The sequence below is a fragment of the Lytechinus variegatus genome, chromosome 8 (assembly GCF_018143015.1).
Source record: "Lytechinus variegatus isolate NC3 chromosome 8, Lvar_3.0, whole genome shotgun sequence".
NCBI lineage: Eukaryota > Metazoa > Echinodermata > Echinoidea > Temnopleuroida > Toxopneustidae > Lytechinus > Lytechinus variegatus.
In genome coordinates, this window is record NC_054747.1 from 29,118,409 (window position 1) to 29,142,195 (window position 23,787).

A 23,787-nucleotide genomic window follows, 5' to 3' on the forward strand; every position below is an offset into this window, starting at 1 on the left:
AGCGATAATTGTGATTTTGTTCGCCGATTTGATTCTATTCATTAGTTTGTTGTAATAGCAGATTTCATTTTTTTCATTCAACGATTTTTTTCTATATGCAATTGCTGAAAATCAATCGTTTCAATGATAAATATTGAAGGGTAGTTTAAATATGCAAATTATCTGAATTCGGTTATTTTTTATTTCGTACCCCTTCTCGATCCCGCTTTAAAGAGTGTGTACACTTTATAAAACCCAAGAGCTATTAAAGAGCGTTGTATAGTGACTGCATCTTGGAGTGCTGATTTTCTTTCATTCAAATTTGAACTGGACGGATCAGCACGCCGAAGTGCAGTCATTATACAGTTATACACGCTCTTTATGAGCCAAACCAGCTCTTCGTTATTTTTAGAGTGTAGTTGTCTTACAGATTAGCATACGACAGCCTCTAACACGCGCTTTAGATAATGTATTGGTTAAAATTTTAAACGCCATTATTTTTATTTTAAAAACAAGGTTATCCGTTTCTTAAACCATTTTACTCATATCCCATTGCTTCATTTTAAAGGGGGAGTAAACAGTGAGTGTTCTCTCATTAACTGTGTGTTATAAATACATAGTCTTAGAATATGCGTTTTCAGATGTCTACTAATAATACAGAGAATAAATTGACGTATGCACTGTAAAAAGATTTAAGGGCTAATTTAGCACTTACAGTGCATGTATAGTGACTGTACTACGAGTGCTGATTTCCTAGTTCAAATTTAAACTAGAAAATCAGCACTCGTAGTGCAGTAACTATACAAGCACTGTAGGTTCCAAATTAGCACTTCATTCTTACAGTGTAATTCTATTTGTATAGAGATACTAAAATGTTTTGAGAGGAAAAATAATTGTTTTGCTACTTGGTAACACAATTATTGCAGTATGAATGAATTGAGAAGTTAATTACAATTGTTATCATTCAGGTTAGTCTATATTACAAGACTACACTAGCATTATGGGTCAGGAAACTAGCCAGGTATGATGAGCTGAAGATTCGAGATGACGCCAATAGTTCGTATCTGCTTTACCAGAATAACAGTTTTGCTTTATAAACGTCAGATCCCTGTTGAAGTTCATAAACCCAAGTGTTAACGTTGGCTTAGATCTTACTATGTTGTTCATCGCCCTTATATTTATAAATTTCAATTTGTTTTACAGAGAAAACTTGTCCCATCCCTTCCCTTCCGTCCACTCACGTGGTTCTACCCCAAGACATCTACAGACACGGTGATTTAGTGATTATGCAGTGCGACGAGAGTGACGCGTATGTAGTATTGCAATGTAATGTGGTATTTGGGAATTGGACACAGCCGGATGTCCTTGATTGTGCATCAGGTATGTATACATGCAAACATATGCATTAACACACACACCCACACACATAATATACATGGTAATTAGATATGATATTCTAGTTTCTGAAAATGGCATCCATCTGTTTAAATGATTAACTGTTAATTGTTACACTTCTTATTCGCTTTCTCAAGGAATTTGTCAAATATTATTCCCCATTTATACATGTAATTTAGCGGGATGCTCCTTGGAAGGAACACTCTCCCTATTATCCGTACCAGGTTTTAAAGCTGAACAAATATAACGAGTAAAATATAATGCCATATCCTGAACTTTAAGCCATGAGGGCTATTTTCTACTACGTAGGTTAAAATGCATGTATGACAACTAAATGCATCAATAAGTCGCCCAAAACAATTTTTTTTAATTTCATACAGCTTGAAAAAGCACATCATGAGCTTTAAAAGGATACATAACTTGTTAAATTAATCAACAACAACCCTCAGAAGTACTTGATTGAATGCACAAGAAATTCCGAGTTTTAAAAAGTAATGAGACGATTTTTTTTCTTAAATTTGGGGTTCACCAAAGCACGAGTTTTATCACTATTTAATCTTTTATTGGGTTGTTGTTATTGGTATTTTTCATCATCACCATTTTCATCGTCATCATCATACAATTACCACTACCACTTTTTTCTAACGCTAGGTCTGCTTTCTTGTTAATATTTGAATCAGTATTACCTGTGAATTAAATTCATTTTAACACTGGCATGGCTGGGAAACAAACCTGAATCATGTCAAACAAATTTGGAAAGGGGAAAGTCTAATATTACGATCGAATAAAAGTGAATACGATGAAGTGGGTGGGAATTATATGTCATTACAAGTATTACATGGCCTTATTAATTCTTTGCTCCGCGCTAATAAATCATCAAAAAATAATTATATTTTCATTTGCATAAACAGGTGGTGGTCCTTCCGATGCTACTAGAGCCGCCATTGCCATGGGAGTAATACTGGGAATACTGATCTTTTTGGCAGTTGGCTACCTAAGTTGCAAATTCATCAAGTACGTTTGCAAATAAGATTCCTTTAATAAAGGGGTACTCCAGGCTGAATATATGTAGAGTTAAGAATATATATATATTAAGATATATATAGAGTTAAGAAATATCATACCACCCCCCCCCAAAAAAAAAGATAAAACTCGGACAAGGGATGAATAACAAAGTTGTGACACTTCAATTATTTGCACCTTTTCCATGAAACAGTTCTGTGCATGTCTTCAAGAATATTTTATCATAAGAAAATACGTTTGTTCCATCCCCCTCCCAAGAAATAACCAGGTTGGATTGTCAACTGATTTAATGCATTGGCTACAATATTGATTCTTGATCATAAGGGGGACATAATCATTCACACAAAAGGAACGTGGGGATGTGACATAATCAGTCTACCTAATGAATATTCTTGACGTGCATATACATGTAGCTGTTTTCTTAACATTTTGCCAATCTTTCGATAACTTTGCTTTTTTGTTGTCAAATTTTCATCTGATAAAATCATTTGGCTCCATTAATTTTATTCTGCATCAATTAGCTACTCTACATACTTTCATCCCGGGTACCTCTTTAAATAATGTTGAAGTTTAATAATTATTGACAGATAATTTTTTTAGGAGATTTGAAGTCAAATATCATATAAATCTTAAGTTTGCATATTGAAAAAAAAATACTATGGACATATAAAGTTGTGAATGTGATATCGTTCGTCAGCTAAATTTCGCTACCCCAAACAAGTGTAGATAACCCACGCCAGAGCCGAGGCCGTGATCTTATTGTAGTGCCGTGCCGAAACGTTCCAATTCATGTCGTTACAAATAATACTACACGAATGTGTGGATTCATATGTCGACTCGGTGCAACTTAGCCCTCCACTAGGATTGAACAACATTGCAACAACTGACCTTTTATGATCTGTTAAAAAATATGAGAAAAAAATTGTTGCACAATACATGTTCATGATTTAAAATTAAGTTTTAACATTTAGTGTACATTAAATTCTGAAATTTTGAAATTAGTATGCTTTACACACAATTCTGGAGCATATCTAAAAGTTTAAGTCAACCAGGCGTCATACAACAATACATGCTTGGCTTACCAAACTGAAATTAGGTCTAGATCTAAGTAAGATATAGACCGGTCAAAATAAAGAGGAACAAAAAGACAGAAGGAAAAGAAGAGAAAGGACATTATAAGTGGGAAAGGGTAAGAAAGGAGTACAAAGACGGCAAAAAAGAAGATCAATGGTGAGAAGAAAGAAGAACACAAATATATAAAGGGAAACAAAAAGGGAGGGGTGAGGGAGAAGAAAATTGAACAGAGAATTAATAACAAAGAGATTGAACACCGGAGCAGAAGAACGAACGAAAGGGGGAGAGGGAAATGTTTATACGAGTTCCCCTAGTGGCCACCTAACTCCAATATTATCATACATCATACTAAGATTGTTATCTCTGATTGGTCAAAACTGTATCATGTGACGCGATTATCCGTTATACCAATTGAACGGTCATCCACACCAGCTATTAGCTCAGCCTGTGTGGAACAGAGTTGGGATCTTGGTATCGGTCGACGACGTCGAACTCATCTCGGACGTAAGCGTAGGATTCCAAGATCGTAATCTGGCCTCAATATTGGCTTGTGCAATGCACGGTCGGTCTCTGACCAATAAAACCAACACATTTACTGATTTAGTTGTTGATAATTAGCTTGGTGTATAGCATACCTGAATCATGGCTCTCGGGGGACAACAGTACAGATGCGTACATTTTGGCAGATCTTAAATCCTCTTTGCCAAATTATGACTTCACAAACCATCCTCGTGTATCCTCAATTTTTGCTCTTTATAAATCAACAATACGGTGTACTGTAAATCCAAATCAAAAATTTTCCCGAAGCTCACTGCCTCCTCTGTCGTTAGGTTATACTGTGCTCATCACCCACCCCCCCCCCCTCCTTCCACGAGTAAGAGCTTCTAAAATAGGATCTTCTTGGAAGAGTTTTTAACTCTCATGGAAATTGTAACTGTTAATGGCGTCTTTACTATTTTATTCAGGGATTTTAATGTACACTGTACACATAGATGACCCAAATGATAATGTTGCAAAGTCATTCTTGGATGGTCTTGATTCTCGAGGGTTTAAGCAGCATGTTCAAGGAGCCACACACCGTGCCGGCCATACCGTGGACATCACTGGCGTAAACCACGGGGGGATGGGGGATATATCCCCCCCACTTTTCCAGGAGGGGGGGGGGGGAGGGCCTGTACAATCATCCCCACACTTTTTACGAAAGAAATGAAAAAAAAAAGATCAAAGAGATGTTGTTGTATTGGTGAAAATTCTTCCTGAAATACCGCTTAACAAATAAAACAATATTATTGAATCATACAATGCAAATATAGAGCCAGTTCACCATTTCCAAACGAAATACTTATGTCCTTATCATTACATTGAAGAGAAATCCCCGTTTCTTCCCATTCATCAATGTTGGGGTCTTTGAGAAGGGGTTAAGATGGAATGTCAATTTTTATGTTATCTCTATTAAAACCATTAAACCATCATGGGGTAAAAAAGACAATAATATTGGAGGGGTATTTGCCATATAGACAAACAGTGGCGTAACTACGGGGGGGGGGGTGGAAGCACGTCCCCCCCCCCATCGTCTGACAAAAAACGGGGAAAAGGCGGGAATGGAGGAAAGAGGGAGAAAGGAAGAGAAATGCAGTGGGAAAAAAGAAAATATTATTCATTATAATGTTATATTATAATATAATTATGTTATGTTGCATTACATAAGAAACATTTTTATCATAACTTCATGCAACATAATTTGCCCAGGGCCTACGTCTTCAGTGTTCCTGGTGCTCGCATTTTCTGTTTACGAGATATATAATCCCGTTGCACTAAAACATCCCGTTTTCAAGTCAATATAAACCAAATATATTTCCTAGCACTTGAGTTAAAAAAAAGATTGCAAAAAAATGCCAAAGTATTTCAGTCATCCCCCACCCATCAAGACGGATTTACGCCAATGGTGGACATACTTTTCACTAAAGACTCAGGCTCCGACGACATCCACGATGTCAAAGTGTTGTCTACGATGACTTCGGATCATTCTGCCCTTGTTGGCAGAGCTAACCTGTAGATAGTATCGCAAAATTGACATGGATCCCCTATGTAATGACATTGGACTATCAATTGGTTCGCTTCTCGACTGGTTATTATAATGCTTTTTACCCAAATATTTTGTTTTGGTTATGAATATTTCTCCCCCCCCCCCCGAGTTATGAAGTGCATTTGGCTAGTAACATATTCTCATTTTTGTGTTTCATACCTTTGCACAACTCAGTGTTACGCTCTCTTGCAAGTTCTAAATTCTGATCCCTATTCAATAACAGGATGGTTCAGATACTTTTCTTGCAGAGTTTTTGTTATAAGCAGATGAATGCGATATTAAAGTAGCTTGGGTTGAGATTGGAATTGTTTTAAGGGAGGAACCCTCGTTAGAAATAATGGTTGTCACTTGAAGCTTATAGGAATCGGACAGGTAAGATCTACGAGTTCTCCCTAACAGCAGCCACAGCGGCTAGCCTGCTAGGCTTTGGTAGCATCAGCTAGGCCGACAGGGTCGGGCTGCGCGTTTCCGTTTTACACCCTGGCGAAGGAATTTTCCGGAAAAGTAGCCAAAAAGCGACTAGTGAAGAGTCTACACACGTCGCTGGTTGCATGCAGCGTGCGACACAGGCGAGTCCACCTCAGAGCACAGAGTTCCCCGGCACTTCATGTACAGAGAGAGCGGCAGTCAGGAGTGAAATCCAAACATGCTTTTGCAGTCGCTTTGTTTATGATTTTTTTTTTCTTCTAAAAATAAATTATTAACTAAATGAATAGAATGACAGACAAAATCAAAATAAACAGATACTTATAATGGAAAGACAAATTGAAGTTTGATGGATTGATACACTTAGAAGCTGCCGAAAGATAGATATAGAAGACTGATAAATAGATAGAGACAAGATAGGCAGATAGATAGAAATAGAGAGAGAGAGAGAGGTGGATAGATATATAGAAAGAGAGAGAAAGAGGGAGAGATGGATGGATAGATAGAAAAATAGAGAGAGGGGGAGAGACAGAGAGGTCGATATATAGAGGGAGAGGGGGGGGGGGAGGATAGATAGCTAGATAGAGGGAGAGATGTTGTAGATAGAAATATGGACGAACAAAGAGAGAGAGAAAAAAAGACAGACAGATGCTAGAGAAGGAGAGAGATAGAGAATTTGAGAGACATATAGATAGATGTTAGATAGATAGAAAGATAAAGAATGAGAGAGACAGAGAGGATAGACAAATTAACAGATAGATAGATATATAGATAGAGAGAAATAGAGAAAGACAGACAGATGGATAGATAGAGATAGATAGATGAGAGATAGATGTTAGATATAGTAGACCGGCCAAAACGATTTTTTATACTTTGGACGGCAAAATTTGTTAATGCTTGCTAATGCGTGGCATCCCAGCTAATAGTTTTGCAAAAATACCCAGGAATAGCGTACGGCCGGATGCCAAGCGCAATTTTGCGTGAAAGTGTCATTTTTAGCGTAAAATCTGAAAGACTGTCGAAAATCACGCATTTTGATATTTTGACGGATTATCATCATATTTTTGATTATCTTTGATATGAAATTATTTTTACTCAGAATTTCAAATTATAAGTCTACTTAATATGCATTTCAAATTTGAATATTACACACACTTATATGGCACAGGGAAACATAAAACCGCGATTTCCTCGAAATAAAAGTTTGTGAAAACTATCAATAGTTTGAAGTTTTTTTACGCAACATAAATTCTTCGATTGAAATGCGTTTATCCATCGAATGTATAGTAAATGTCCTAGTGCCACAAATATTAAAAGAATTTTCAAGTGAGATGGTAGATATCTCATTTTATGTTATCCGAAAGGAGACAATGTGCATTTTACCAGGTGCGCATTTTGAAAGAAAAATTGAAAATACCGTACATTATGTACATAATTACATGTATAAGTACATACTAAAGCGAGTTTTTATTTACATGTATAAGTCCATAATAAAGCGAGTTTTTAATTGGATAGCACAATTTGTCAATTCCTTGCATCCCAGCCAAAAGTCTTGCGGAAATACTGAGGAATAGCGTACGGGCGGATGCCAAGTGCACTTTTGCGTGAAAGTATCATTTTTAGCGTAAAATCTGAAAGACTGTCGAAAATCACGCTTTTCGATATTTTGACGGATTATCATCATATTTTTGATTATCTTTGATATGGAATTGTTTTTATTCAGAGTTTCAAATCATAAGTCTACTAAATATGCATTTCAAATTTGAATATTACACACACACATATATGGCAATATAAATATAAAATCGTGGTTTACTCAAAATAAAGGTTCGTAAAAATTATTAATGGTATAATGTTTGTGTTCCGCATCTCAATTTCGTCAAGATTTAGTGCTAACCGAATAAATACTTAATAATTGTTGTCATGTCACATATAGTGAAAACAAATACTGAAATAAGATGCAAGATATATATCATTTTATGTTATATATGCGAAATATAACAATGCACATTAATTTATGCGATGCGCATTTCTGATAAAAAAATAAACAGCGCACAATATTACATCGATATTCATGATATTGCACATATCTTATATCAGTGCGATACTCGTCATGATATTATACAGGATTATGTTTGCTTTTGTATCGATCTTCTTGCTATTTCCACGAATGAATTGGTGCTGAACTTAAATCTACCTGTGGCGATATTCAGAAATAAGTCTGATATTTAATTTGCCGTTACCATGGTAGCATTAATTTTACAGGAATATCTATATCCAAAATCATAGAAAACATACATGTATGAATAAAGCGATTGAATTAGCATTTTTAAACCACTCTGTCAATTTTCAGTGAATTCCTTTTTGGATTTTTTTTTTCTCTTTTCAATCAAATCAATTTTATGTTGGGATGGACTTGTCCTTTAAAATTCACTTTAAAAGTTCACATTTCAAATCTTAAAGCGCATTTCATCACAGTGTATTGCCATTTTGGGAAATGCCGTCGCACGACCATTATGACAAACAAATCTAAAGGCTAATGACCAGCGTCCAGCGCATATATTGTAATATATAGATGGTCGTACAACTGCATTTCCCAAAAGGGCATTGGTATGTCCAGGGCTGCCCAGGGTCGGGCTGTCCGGCCCCCGTCTTATAGACCAGGATAACATGGACCTGTGATAATAACAAATGCAAAAACTTTGATGAAGTAAAATGAATTGAATGAAAATTATAATTTGCAATGCAAAAGACCAAATAACATTTATTATTCATATTTTAACATAATAATTATAGCAGCAGGACATTGGAAACAACTGAAATTAATAATTAAAAAAAACGCCATCCATAGCTCATCGAACCAAAATAACGTATGACCTTGATCATGTGAACTGAAATGTGTGCAAAATGATCGATGATGCTTAAATACCCTTATGTTCAAGTGTAATCTTTAACTAGATCAATAAAAATAAGAAGTTATGACATTTAAAAAAATACACCCATAGGGTATGGAAGCTTAAAAGTGCCACCGAGATGTTGAGATAATTATCTCGGGAAGTCGACATCTTGATAGCAAAGGATAAGATGACGAGATCCCAGATCTCATCATGTCGACATCTTTAAGAAGAGATGATGAGATGACAAGATCCTGGATCTCATCATGTCAACATCTTTAAGAAGAGATGATGAGATGACAAGATCCCGGATCTCATCATGTTGACATCTTGTAGAAGAGATGATGAGATGACAAGATCCCGGATCTCATCATGTCAACATCTTTTGGACGAGATGATGAGATGACAAGATCCCGGATCTCATCATGTTGACATCTTTTACAAGAGATGTTGAGATGACAAGATCCCGGATCTCATCATGTCAACATCTGTTAGAAGAGATGATGAGATGACAAGATCCCGGATCTCATCATGTTGACATCTTTTAGAAGAGATGATGAGATGACAAGATCCCGGATCTCGTCATGTCGTCATCTTTTAGTAGAGATGATGAGATGACAAGATCTCGGATCTCGTCATGTTGACATCTTTCAGAAGAAATGGTCAGATGACAAGATCTTCGATCCATGATCATGTCATCTAATCATCTCTTCTACAAGATGTCGACATGACGAGATCCGAGATCTTGTCATCTCATCATCTCAACTAAAAGATGACGACATGACGAGATCCCGGGATCTTGTCATCTCAACATCTCTTCTTAAAGATGTAGACATGACGAGATCCAAGATCTTGTCATCTCATCATCTCTTCTAAAAGATGTTGACATGATGAGTTCCGGGATCTTGTCATCTCATCATCTCTTCTAAAAGATGTTGACATGATGAGATCCGGGATCTTGTCATCTCATCATCTCTTCTAAAAGATGTTGACATGATGAGATCCGGGATCTTGTCATCTCATCATCTCTTCTAAAAGATGTTGACATGATGAGATCCGGGATCTTGTCATCTCATCATCTCTTCTACAAGATGTCAACATGATGAGATGCGGGATCTTGTCATCTCATCATCTCTTCTACAAGATGTCAACATGATGAGATAATTATCTCAACATCTCGGTGGCACTTTTAAGCTTCCATAATATGGCCAAAGTTCAGTGACTCTAAATGACTTTTGAACTTAATCATGTGATCTAAAACTTGTGCAAGACGATCAGTAATACATGAATATTAAAGTGTCATTAAAATTAAAGTGTCATTATTTTTTTCTATACGTTCAAAGTTATAATGAAATTTTGAAAAATGTAACTTTGGTTAAGATTACAAGGTTGATATGACGCTGTTATTTCAAAACTACCGTCACCTCCACCGGAGAAGTGGCTCCTTTAGTCCTGCTCTGCTATGCCGGCGAGACAAAAAATAGGTACTGCCGTGCAACGGCCATTTTTTTAATGTACTTTGATAATCAAATAACTGAAGTAAAATGTAGATTGACAGAGTGGTTTAAAAATGCTAATACAATCGCTTTATTCATACATGTATGTTTTCTATGATTTTGGATATAGATATTCCTGTAAAATTAATGCTACCATGGTGACGGCAAATTAAATATCAGACTTATTTCTGAATATCGCCACAGGTAGATTTAAGTTCAGCACCAATTCATTCGTGGAAATAGCAAGAAGATCGAACTCTACAAAAGCAAACATAATCCTGTATAATCCTGTGATATAAGATATGTGCAATATCGATGTAATATTTAGTGTGTGCTGTTTATCTTTTTTATCAGAAATGCGCATCGCATAAATTAATGTGCATTGTTATATTTCGCATATATAACATAAAATGATATATATCTTGCATCTTATTTCAGTATTTGTTTTCACTATATGTGACATGACAACAATTATTAGGTATTTATTCGGTTAGCACTAAATCTTGACGAAATTGAGATGCGGAACACAAACATTATACCATTAATAATTTTTACAAACCTTTATTTTGAGTAAATCACGATTTTATATTTCATATTGCCATATATGTGTGTGTAATATTCAAATTTGAAATGCATATTTAGTAGACTTATGATTTGAAACTCTGAATAAAAACAATTCCATATCAAAGATAATCAAAAATATGATGATAATCCGTCAAAATATCGAAAAGCGTGATTTTCGACAGTCTTTCAGATTTTACGCTAAAAATGATACTTTCACGCAAAAGTGCACTTGGCATCCGCCCGTACGCTATTCCTCAGTATTTCCGCAAGACTTTTGGCTGGGATGCAAGGAATTGACAAATTGTGCTATCCAATTAAAAACTCGCTTTATTATGGACTTATACATGTAAATAAAAACTCGCTTTAGTATGTACTTATACATGTAATTATGTACATAATGTACGGTATTTTCAATTTTTCTTTCAAAATGCGCACCTGGTAAAATGCACATTGTCTCCTTTCGGATAACATAAAATGAGATATCTACCATCTCACTTGAAAATTCTTTTAATATTTGTGGCACTAGGACATTTACTATACATTCGATGGATAAACGCATTTCAATCGAAGAATTTATGTTGCGTAAAAAAACTTCAAACTATTGATAGTTTTCACAAACTTTTATTTCGAGGAAATCGCGGTTTTATGTTTCCCTGTGCCATATAAGTGTGTGTAATATTCAAATTTGAAATGCATATTAAGTAGACTTATAATTTGAAATTCTGAATAAAAATAATTTCATATCAAAGATAATCAAAAATATGATGATAATCCGTCAAAATATCAAAATGCGTGATTTTCGACAGTCTTTCAGATTTTACGCTAAAAATGACACTTTCACGCAAAATTGCGCTTGGCATCCGGCCGTACGCTATTCCTGGGTATTTTTGCAAGACTATTAGCTGGGATGCCAAGCATTAACAAATTTTGCCGTCGAATCCTTATCTAGAGCACTTTTTGAGGTTTGGCCGGTCTACTAATAGATAAAGAGGGAGAGAGACAAAGAATATTAACAAATTAACAGATAGATAAGTTTAAAAAATCGATAGATAAATAGATAGAGAGAATAAAAGAAAGACAGATGGATAGATAGATAGATAGAGATATTAAATAGATAATTAAAGAATGAGAGAGACAGAGAAGATTATTAACAAATTAACAGATAGATACTCTAGTTAAAAATACATAAATAGATAGAGAGAAATAGAGAAAGATAGACAGATGGATAGATAGATGGATAGAGAGATAGATAGATAATTTGAGAGATAGATGTCAGATAGATCAAGAATGAGAGAGAAGAGCGACAAATTAACAGATAGATACTGTAGTTACATAGGTAGGTAGAGAGAGAGAGAAATAGAGAAAGACAGACAGATGGATGGATAGATAGAGAGAGATAGAGAATATGAGATAGATAGATGTTAGATAAAGAATGAGAGAGACAGAGAAGATTATTAGATAGATAGATACTGCAGTTACATAGATAGATAGAGATAGAATTTGAGAGATAGATATATAGACAGATAGAGAGAAAGACAGATATCAGCAAATCGGCAAGGCAAATGATGAAGGCAAACATTCGTATTGAACCTGGAAAGTATAATCTCAGCTGCATTTGCAAGTACGGTATGTTCTGCGGATAACTTCGGTGCGGATTTTGGATTGCGCGCCCAGCTGACAATGTAAACAAACGTAGACGTAGACTCTTCACTAGTCGCTTTTTGGCTACTTTTCCGGAAAATGCCTTCGCCAGGGTGTAAAACGGAAAAGCGCGGTCGGGCTACGACAGCACGTTAAAGTTGTACATCTACAAGCAAGGCGTGGCGGTTTATTATATTTTTCTCGCTATTTTGCACCACATTTTGTCTGTACTGGGTATGGACTGCTCCCGTTTCCAAGCTTTCTTGTCATAAGTTAAAATGGTAATAAATTTGAATGGTTACTTCTTTATAATACTATACAGTGTGTATCAAAAAAGTTTACACTTTCAAAAATTCTTGAAAAAATATACAACATGTGGGTTATTGCTCGTAGAAATATGCTTGCGCAGAAATGGTCGTTTCACGCTGTGTAAAGGGGAAAGGGCGAAATCAAATTTACCCTGCGAAACATTTCCCATACATTTTCTTGCACTTTTAGTCAATTGAAATAAAGCGGATATATTTAAGCATTTTTTGTAACAATTTTGCCACCCAAATAGAAAATTTCAACACTTAGTAAGCACAACCTTTACCATTTTTGTGGCAGGCGGATCTGAGGACATTACTAAATATGAACAAAAATTTATATCAGATATCTCCAGCATTTTTTCAATTAGTCTTTAGTCAGGACCATGATGTAAAACAGTTTTTAACTGATCTTGTCATCCTGTATAAATATATTTGAATAAATAAATAAATAAATGATTCAAAGTGGGTTTACGTGTCATTTTTTATTTAAAGAGAAGTGCCAGTAGTTGCAGTAAACACTGATTTCATGAGAAAGTCTGTAAAACCAGGCTTAATTGTCAGTATATCATCGAGGATCTAGATCTGGTACAGACACATAAACTGAACTTTGTGAAATCTTGAAATCTACGCTGAAAATATTCAGATTGAAGATTACCAACACAGATAAGCGCACGTGGGACAGTTTATTTTTATTGCTCTGAATTTCGTGCCCGACGCTTGACCCGAACCCTGTGCTTATTTGCCAATTTCTCATCAATTACACAATTTCTTCCAGAATCCTTTGGCACAAACTCTCATAAATTACACAATTTCTTCCAGAATCCTAAGGCACATACTCTTTATTTATACAAACAGACACTGGTGGTCATTTCATTGTTCGAACTCATTTTGATATCGTTACCAAAACTGACATTTACCTTTAATACTTGTTTCTCCACACTTTTCCGAGCTTGATAATGATAAACAAAATGTCAATCAAGCCTAAGCCATTTCATGTAAATCACAGCTCGGTGTAAAGCAATTATCGTCACGATGGCCTCAGTGTATGTGGGTCGGGTGGGCGCAATGCACTCTTCAAAGTGTTTTGGGCAAGGAAACAAGTTTTAAAAGGCAAAAGATACCTCCAAATCAAGTTTACTAGCTAAATTCCACGTGTTCTTGATTTTATTCGCATAACTATTTCAAAGTTTTGCGCAAATCATTTTCATTCACTTTTCAAAGTAGATAGTGCTCTCTTAAGCGGAAATATTTTTCGACAGTTATATCGTCGTTTCCTTAAATGGATCTGTACCCATGTTAAAATGTGGAAAAAATATTCAGGACATTACAAATGTGTAATTTTACAGGAATTTTTTTAAATGTTAACTTTTTTTATACGCACTTCGGCACATTCTTGAGAGATATTTTTGAAGGAAGAAATCAATCTTTTTGGAAACAGTGCATTCATTGAAATCTTTGATGTGATTTAATTGCAATAATGGTATTAAATAAATGCATGGTGGGGTGTCCAAACTTTGCAGACATTTCAACAATATTATTCAGGCTTAGATTGGTATACATATTTACAATTTATGCAAAACCAATTAAAGAAACTGTTATCACATTGACGGCATGATCGTAAACTATGAAATCATTGACGAAAATGTTAAGTAGGTCAAGGGGTATCGCGATCTCAAAATTCTATTCCGATCGATGAATGCGCACTGTGCTGAAAAAAAAACAGTTCCGAAAAAATAAGATTGACGACAAAATGCTAAAGAATCAGTCAGTACCACATTGAACTTACATTTTTTTTATTATATCTGCTTGCAAAATCATGATATTGTGATGCTCGTTGAGAATATCAGATTTCTTCGGAACGGGCGCTAATTAACGGCGACAAATTTGCCGATCTTTTGTCCACATTTTCATGAATACTGCACGCATCCTGAAGAAACTTTCGCCAAAGGGTACTTTTAGGTCGCGTTTTACGTTGATGATGTCAGATTTTAATGATATTGTCTAGTTTTAGAGATAATGACCGTCCGCTAAGTTTGGACTCACTGCCATATGTTTTCTATTAAGTAGATTAGGGAATTTAAAGATATCTAAAGGGTTTTCAACTTGAAGCTGAGGTATATTATTTCAAACTTTTTTAAAGGACAAATCCACCCCAACTGAAACATGATTTGAATACAAAGGGAAAAGCCAACAAGCATAACCCTGAAAATTTCATAAAATCGGATGTAAAATAAGAAAGTTCTGACATGTTTATGAAGTTTTGCTTCTTTTCACAAAACAGTTATATGCACACCTTGGTCGGTATGCAAATGGGGGAACTGATGACATCACTCACTCCTATCTATTTTGTATTTCATTATATGAAATAAGAAATATTTTTATTTTCTCATCATTGTCATGTGAAATGAAGTTTCATTCTTCTATGAACACGTGAATTTCCATTATTTAAACATTTTTTTTTGTTCATGCAAGTAGGTCCTAATTGTCAAATTCATATTGTATAATTTAAACAAAAAAGTAATAGTGAGTGATATCATCGACTCTTTCATTTGGAAGTAACTGACTCGTTCATATAATTATTTTGTGAAAAATAAGCGAAACTTTGAAATATCATAAATTTCGTATTTTACATTCGATTTTGATGACATTTTCAGCATTGTGCTCGTCTGATTTTTCTCCGTTGCTTCAAATCAGCATTTATCTTAGGTGAATTTGACCCTTAAGGAATATATTCTTGTAAGTTTGATATTATCCTTGATTGTCAAAGATATTTTTTTTTCCTAAATGGCCATTGAGCGTTGCCCTGTCCGTCCGTTCCCCAACTTGGTTTTCGCGCAATAACTCGAAAATTTTTCTATGGATTTATTTATTTTTTGGTGTGTAGGTAGATGACACCAAAATACAGGCTAAGTTCGAATTCGGAGTCCGCAGGTCAAAGATCAAAGTTTACAGCTTATTAAATATGCGAGTTGGTTTCCGCGCAATACCTTGCAAAATATTAAATGGATGTAAAAGTTTTTGTTGTGTAGGTATATGACTCCAAAATACAGTATAAGTTTGAACTCGGAGTCCGCAGGTCAGAGGTCACAGCTCATTAAATATGCGAGTTGGTTCAAAGGTCTTAATTATATTGGCTTCTTCACGATATTAAAATTAATCATATTAAATGAATTTCCGATTGCGTCAAATTTCTAGTTAAAAATGCCGTGTTTATAAGTAGTATTAATGTATTAAAAATCCCTTTGTGAAATCTTATTTCTATATATTGCATTGCGGCTGACAGAGATAAACCTCCTCAAGAGCAACAAAGATGCCATATTGACATGATTGAGGATGCACACCCACCTCAGCAACCCAACATTGTTAATGAAGGCTACGTAGGAGATCCAGGAGAAGGTGAGAATGAATCCAATTGGTCAGATTATACTGAATTCAGTGAAGAAGCATTTCGAACACGCCAAAGTAAAAGTAATTGCTGTCTATCTTTGTCTATCTGCTAAATGGTGTCAAGCGAAATCACGTGAGTAGCTCCCTCCCCCCTTCGTCTCCCCTTTCCATAAAAGAAAATGTTAACAGTTAAATGACTGCCACAAATAATAAAAATGATAATAATTGTGATGTTAATACTACATCAGAGCATAGGACAATAATATGTGGCATGAAAGAGTATCTTCTCCAAAATAAGATAAAACTTTGAGTTTTTGGTGTATGCTTTGCTTACTTTATATTTACATGGTAGCTATTCCATAAAGCTGTTCATAAGTTAAGAGTGGCCTTAAAACGACTTGTGATCTTTCCTGTGGAAAAATATATTCACCATAAAATTTCCATTGATGATTAGTTAGCAGGTAAGAAAGGTTCACGTGTCGTGCATGAAGTTCACAAAATACTTGATTAAATCAATAAGAATTCAGAAGAAATTTAAAAATTTAAATCGGTTCAGATTAGCTGCTTCTTTCGGTTACACTTCGTAATTCCGAAGGTTCTTTATCCCGAAGGTAGGTAATTCCGAGACACGCAAATTGCCTATACCTCGATGTTCGTTAATCCGAAAACGTAAAAGGGTTAGTTAATCCGAACATTTGTGGCGATATTCCGAAGGTTTGATAATCCGAAAACGAAATAAGGGTCGGTGTTTCAAAGGTTCGTTTATCCGAAAACAATATAAGGTTGGTTGTTCCGAATGTTCGTTAATCCGAAAACGAAATAAAGTTGGTTGATCATTTAGTTTCCGGACTAACGAACCTTCGGAATTACGAATCTCATTTCTTTTTCGGATTAACAAACCTTCGGAATTACGAACCTTACTTTGTTTTCGGACTAACGAACCTTCGGAATTACGAACCTTCGAAAATACGAACCTTTGGAATAACGAACCTTCGGAATATCCAAACCTTCGGAATAACGAAGCTTCGGAGTAAGGAATGTATGCGGCCTCTTTCATTTCTCTGTCCAGAGAATTCCAGAGTTTTGGTCATGTGAAAAATACAGTTTTGCTAGAAAATACTGTTCTACTTTTATGTAAGTGATAGTCATTAAATTGTCTCGTATTATATGATTGTAAAGTATTGTTTATCATAAATTTTTTTTGTAGGACATTAGGTACACTATATCTATCAAGCTGATACATGAATTGGAATAGCTGCAAGCGGTACAGGTCATTGACGTTAAGGATACGTTTCTGACGAAACAATTTATCCGTATGAGCTCTAACGTAGATGGTAGATGGACTTCCACGTAAGCTTGTTATCAATAGTAAGATCTAAGAATTTTGTTGTTTGCACTTCTTTGATTTCACACTCTTAAAAATGCGTGGTCGGAATTTTGCGTGGTTTTACGTGGTCAAAATGATTTAACCACTTTCGTGGTTGTTTGATCGACGAAACAGGTTCTTTGGTCAGAACAACTAATAGAATTAACCACGATAATTAGTTATACTGACCACGCAGAACGTGGTCAAATGAAAAAGAATAATTTGACCACGTTTCGTGGTCATGGTTTGATCGACGATAATTATAGGGAAGGCGGGGTAAGTTGAGCATAGGGGCAAGTTGAGCCACCAGCCCCAGGCCAATAATGAATGAGTCAGACATTGTGGTCTTTAAATATAATAAAGACATGATAACAACATTATTAGTCCAGGTATGGATCTTCATTCTTGTCATAGTCTTTTATATGATGGATGCATAATAAATGTGTGGATACAAAATTATCGCACTAAGTTCGGACTGGGGTAAGTTGAGCCAAACAGCATGGGGCAAGTTGAGCCATGGTAATTCCTATGGTAATGTATCTTAAAAAACAAACAAACGATAAAAATCGATCGAAATGCTGGCTGAAAGGAGCAAATTCACATGACTGCTCTTTTCCTTTTAAAGGATGTATTTATAGAGAATTAGCAAGTGAAAAAACAAAAAATTGACATGCTGGTTCTCCCCTCATACATCTTGTACATAGTTTTTGTGGTTACCGCCCGATAGACCGCAGGTCCGTTAGACCGCGGGTCCGATAGACCGCGGGTCCGATAGACCGCGGGTCCGTTAGACCGCGGGTCCGATAGACCGCGGGCCCGATAGACCGCGGGTCCGATAGTCCGCGGTGTGTGTAAAATTATGATCAGGACAATATAGTGAAATCCATGTCATCAAGAGGTCAAAAGGTCATTGATACGAGTCCATGGGGTTCTATAACGATGACCCACAGGACAATCGCCCCCTGACATCTACTTCAAGGAAAATATTATCTCCATATTTCTATCGTCGGGGACTGTATACCCCCCCCCCCCCGGAAATATGCCCTCTAGACGCCATATGGAGCCTCTAAAATGCCATCGACTTGACGACATGGCGAGATACTTTATCACGCCATGTCGACTAAATAAGCTTATTATGTCCGCATGGCGAGATACGTTATCCTGCCAAGTCAGTCCACTTATAAAAAGTTATATGTCAACATGGCGAGATATTGTATCTTGCCAAGTCGACTTAAATATGTTACATGTCAACATGGCGATATGTCGGGATTCTTGCCGGGACTTGTACACTTCATATCTCGCCATGTGGACATATCGACTTGACAAGATAGAATACATCGCTATGTCGAAATAATAAGCTTATTAATTACTTAGGCGGCGGAAGCGGGGGGGGGGGGCTTTCCCCCTAAATTTGAGGTGGGAGGACGGTCCCCCCTAAATTTTTAGTTGAGAACCTTTTTTGGTAGTCAATTTCTTTTCTACGCCCCCCCCCCTAAATTGAGGTAGACCACCCTAAGATATTTTTGTCCCCCCCTAATTTTGGTTGATAACCTTCTTTTTTTTCCTTGTCAAAATATCTTGGTGGTCCCTCCTAAAATTTTGGTTGATTTGCTTGTCAATTTTTTACCTGTGTCCATCCCAAAATTTCAGGTGGATCCCCCTAAATGTTTTGCCTTCGGCCGCCAATGATCAATTAAGACATGGTAAGATAAAGTACCACTCCATGTCGTCACGTTAAGGCATTTTCACAATTATTATTTTCATAATCTGGGGTAATTGTCTGGAGAGTAAATTTCCGGGGGGGGGGGGGGTAACAGTCCCCGGCGGTAAAAAATATGGGGATAATATTTTCCTTGAAGTAGTTGTCAGGGGGTGATTGCCCCTAATTGGCTTGTTATAGAACCCAGGCGCGGATCCAGGATTTCAAGGGGAGGGAGGGGGAGCAAATTTGACCTGATGTTTGGCGCCCATGTGTACTTTTCGAAAAATGGCGCCCACTCCCTCCCGGCCAGGCTAACTTAAATTATCTTATAATCACATAAAAAAATAAAGACCACTTTTTAATGTGTTCTCGAAAAAAATCCATGAATACATACATACCAAAAGGTAGGTGGACACAGGGGCGGTTCCAGCCTTCGCCAATAGGGGGGGGGGGGTGGGGCGGAAATTTGTTTCAGCCATATTTTCCCCGGCAGATCGGCAGCTCGAAGATAATTTTTGTTTGTTTCTTTGAAGGGGTAGTCCTCATTAGTCACTTCTTGGCTTTATTCTTATAAATTAATACATAATATCATAATCCTCATTTATATGATGCGAGCGCGAAGCGCGAGCTAATTTTGGGGGAAATTTTTTGTATTTTTCCTAAAATTTGAACTGATTCCGGGCAATGTTTGTTATCCTGAAAAAGACATGTATGCAACTTAATAATTACTACGAACGCAAAGCGCAAGGGGAAATGAACTGATGAAAAAGATACCTGTTTAAGTAGCATTTAACAATTAAATAATGCGAGCGCGAAGCGCGAGCTGAATCTTTTTGAAATTTTCACCCAAAGAAAGGAAATTCTAAGCACTTTTTTAACTCAAGCAGAATAGGTATATGAGTAAACAATTAAAGCAAGCGCGAAGCGCGAGGGGAAAATTTCTAGATTTAGTCCTATAATATTTACTGAACGAGACACTCTATTCATGATTTGTAAATCCTAAAAAATATGAGGATTAATAATGCGAGCGCAAATCGCGAGCAAAAAAAATTATACGTTTTAAACTGGTACCTGTTAAGGACTGCTTGCACTTAGCCATGAAGGCGTCACATATTTCAACAATCAAAAATTGCGAGCGCGAAGCGCGAGCTGAACATTTTTGAACTTTTTTAAAGAAAGAATGAAAAATTTCAATCAGTTTTTGTAATTGTGAACAGGATAGCTATGTAATTTAACGATTGATGCGAGCGCAAAGCGCGAGCAGAAAAAAATCGAGATTTAGACCTAAAAGTGGGCCACTCTGTTCATGTTTTGTAAATCATCAAAATGATGAGTAATGTGGGGTCTTCCTTCATTAATAATGCGAGCACAAAGCGCGAGCAGAAAATTTTTGATATTGTGATCTGAAACTGGATAATGATTTAAAGTAGAGAACAAGTTGGGTATCTGAATAAACATGCGCGAGCGTGTTTCATATTTAGACCTAGAATCTAGGCATTCTAAATACAACTTTAATCATGAAAATCATGAAACTTTGATAGTCCGATCTGAAAAAAAGAGTCAATTTCAGCCTTATATTTATAGCACTTTGTAGAAAAATTGTAAGGTGGATATGGATCGCAATTAAGAAAGAGCTGATATTATTATTACTTTGAGTTTTGACATAGGACCGGGACATCCTTACGACATGCCATCATATGAAAATGATGACTATCTTCCTATTCATCTTGCTAAGCGCGAGATGAAACAAAGGGACAATTTAATTATTAAATTGATATCATATTTATTAATGCCTATATCTGATGATATCATGGCATAAAAACTGGACATTTCACTTTTGTGATTATGAATAGGATGCATCAGTTTATATATTTTTAACCATTGATGCGAGCGCAAGTCGCGAGCTATACTTTTTGATAAACTGTCATGAAAAGGGAATTTTAAGTAGTTTGTTGTATAAACAATATTGAAACATTTATATAACTCGCCAATCAAAATGCAAGCATGCAGCGCTCTAGCTGATGCGCCTTAACAATCAGACCAGAAAAGGGATATTTTGAAAACTTTATGGAATACTAGAAAATATAGGTACCTGATAAATCAAAATTTGCGAGCGCGTAGCGCTAGCAGCAAATGTTAACATTCAAACCATAAAATTGGCATTTTTACAGAGCACTTGGTAAAAACCAATTTGTAAATTACACAAAAAAATGAAAGTTCGATTTCCTAGGTGAAATATGTGTTGTATATTGAGTTCCAAACTTGATATTCGAACTCCTTATTGAACAAGATATGCAAATCACCTAATAGGCAATGTGAGCGCGAGCGAAAGTTTTATATAGTTGCACGAAAGATTCTTTTTATTTTCCAAGTCTTCCCCTCATCTTATTTTATGCCTTCGTCGTCCTTCTCTTCCTTTTCTCCTCTCTTTTCCCTCCTTTTTCCTTCTTTCTTTCCTTTTTTTTCTTTTTTTGCTCCGCCAAGAGGGGGGAGGGGGAGCTCGGCCCCCTGGATCCGCCTATGGGGACAAGGGGCGGGAAAATATGACAAGCAAAAAAAAGGTTATCATCGCCAAAGTAAGGTCATCTCGTCCCAAAATACATGTTTTATTTCGATTTAGAATGATGTTTTATCTATGATTATCAAAGACCTGGGATTTCCGCCCATGATGTAATATCGATGGGAGCGCGAAGCACGAGTGATTTTGAGGGGTTTCAATTTGGTTTAACTTCTCACCAGAGTAGGCCCTACTAGAATATTGTGAATGGGAGCTGTAGTTTATGTACTGTTGTTTTAGTATACCCCTAAATATTATTAATGATAACCTCTAGGAAATATGCAATCTCGACTAATTATCCTCATCAGTGGCGTATTAATTCAGCATGGGTGCAGGGGGGGGGGCGAGGGCACCAAGAAAAAAAATGAATGAAATGGGAGGGGGGTAGACGTTAAAGAAAATCTGAGATTTTATTCTTGAAAAATACATTGAGGTATCTCACAAGGCCTAAATAAATAATGAGAACGCGAAGCGCGATCTGATTTTTTTTTTTAGAATTTTCCTGTATTTTATCCTGAAAGCCTAAGTCAGGGGCGGACCCAGCTTCCGCCAATAGGGGGAGGGGCCATTTATTTCACCCATATTTTCCCCGATCGGCCGCTCAAAGTTGATTTGTCCAAGTGCCGTAATGAGCCAACAATTTCGAGGGGGCTCGATATGGCGTATCGCATAAAATTAATAAGAAGTTGGCAGTGAGCGAAGCGAGCAAGCAAATATGTTGACACTTTTATTACAAAAATACAAGGTTGTGATAGATTTTGACATAATATTTCGAAAATAATAGTATATTACATCCTAATCCCTTTCCTTTTCTCTATATTTTTTCTTAGCCTTGATTCTCTCTTTTTTTGTTGGGGGGCAGACGCCTATGTCCTAACAGTCATTTCCTAGATTTACTTTATAAGCAACATAAATGTGTTAAAATCTCATAAGCCATATGCAAGCTGAAAATTAAATTTCATGATTATTGTCCTGAAAATTTACCATTCTGGGCAATGTTTGTGAACCTGAACAGGACGCGTATGTAACTAAATAATTACCACGAGCGCGAAGCGCGAGAAGAAATGTTGAATATTATGGACTGGTCGAAAAGTTAGTCATTAAGACGATACATATTTTAACGATTAAACTGAAAATTTTTGATATTCCAACCTAAAAAGATGAGATTTCAAATCCCCAATGGGACATTCGACATTCATTTCCATCTTTCTTTTTCTTATCTTTCTTCCCATCTTTCTCTCTTTTTAATATTATTCTCTTCCTATTTTTTTCTTCTTCTTTTCTTTCTTTTCTTTTCTTTTCTTTCTCTTCCCTCTTCCTCTTTTTTTCTCTTTCCCCCATTACTTATCCCTCTTTCTTTTTCTTTCCTTTCCCCTTTTTTCTCTTTTATTTTTTGTTCTTCTCGCCCTCCCCCTTCCACTCTCTCTCTTTTTATTCTCTTCTTTTCCCCTCTTCCTCTATCTCTCTTTTTTCTTATCTTTCTTCCCATCTTCCCTCTCTATTTAAATATTCTTCTCTTCCTTCCTCTTTTTTTCTTCTTCTTTTTCCTCGTTTTCCTTTCTCCTAGCTTTCTTTTCTTCTCTTCCTTTTCCCTCCTCTCTTTTTTCTCTTCTTTCCCCCTGTTCTTCTTCCCTTTTCTTTGTCTTTCCTTTCCCCCTCTTATACTCTCTTTTCTATTATCTTCTTTTCCCATCTTCCTCTCTCTTTTTATTCTCTCCTTTTCCCCTCTCCCCCTCTTTTTTTGAACGGGGGGGGGGGGGTGGGTGAGGCAGTTCCCCCTCGCCCCCCATGGATCCGCACCTGATAGAACCCCATGGTCTCGTATCATTTGACCTTTGGACCTCTCGATGACATTTGATATATCTGATCATAATTTTACACGCACTGCG

At 36.3% G+C, this 23,787-nt stretch overlaps 1 protein-coding gene across 1 annotated transcript in view; it reads left to right on the top strand.

The window, feature by feature from the left end:
* Positions 1–16,462, top strand: part of LOC121419630 (nidogen-2-like) — a 55,006-nt gene extending 38,544 nt beyond the window's left edge. Inside the window, exons 10-12 of the mRNA XM_041614087.1 lie at positions 1,183–1,359; positions 2,286–2,388; positions 16,170–16,462. Of these exons, the coding sequence (XP_041470021.1) occupies positions 1,183–1,359; positions 2,286–2,388; positions 16,170–16,386 (497 nt within the window). The 3' untranslated portion in view covers positions 16,387–16,462. The remainder of the gene's footprint in view (positions 1–1,182; positions 1,360–2,285; positions 2,389–16,169) is intronic.
* Positions 16,463–23,787: the final 7,325 nt, after the last annotated feature.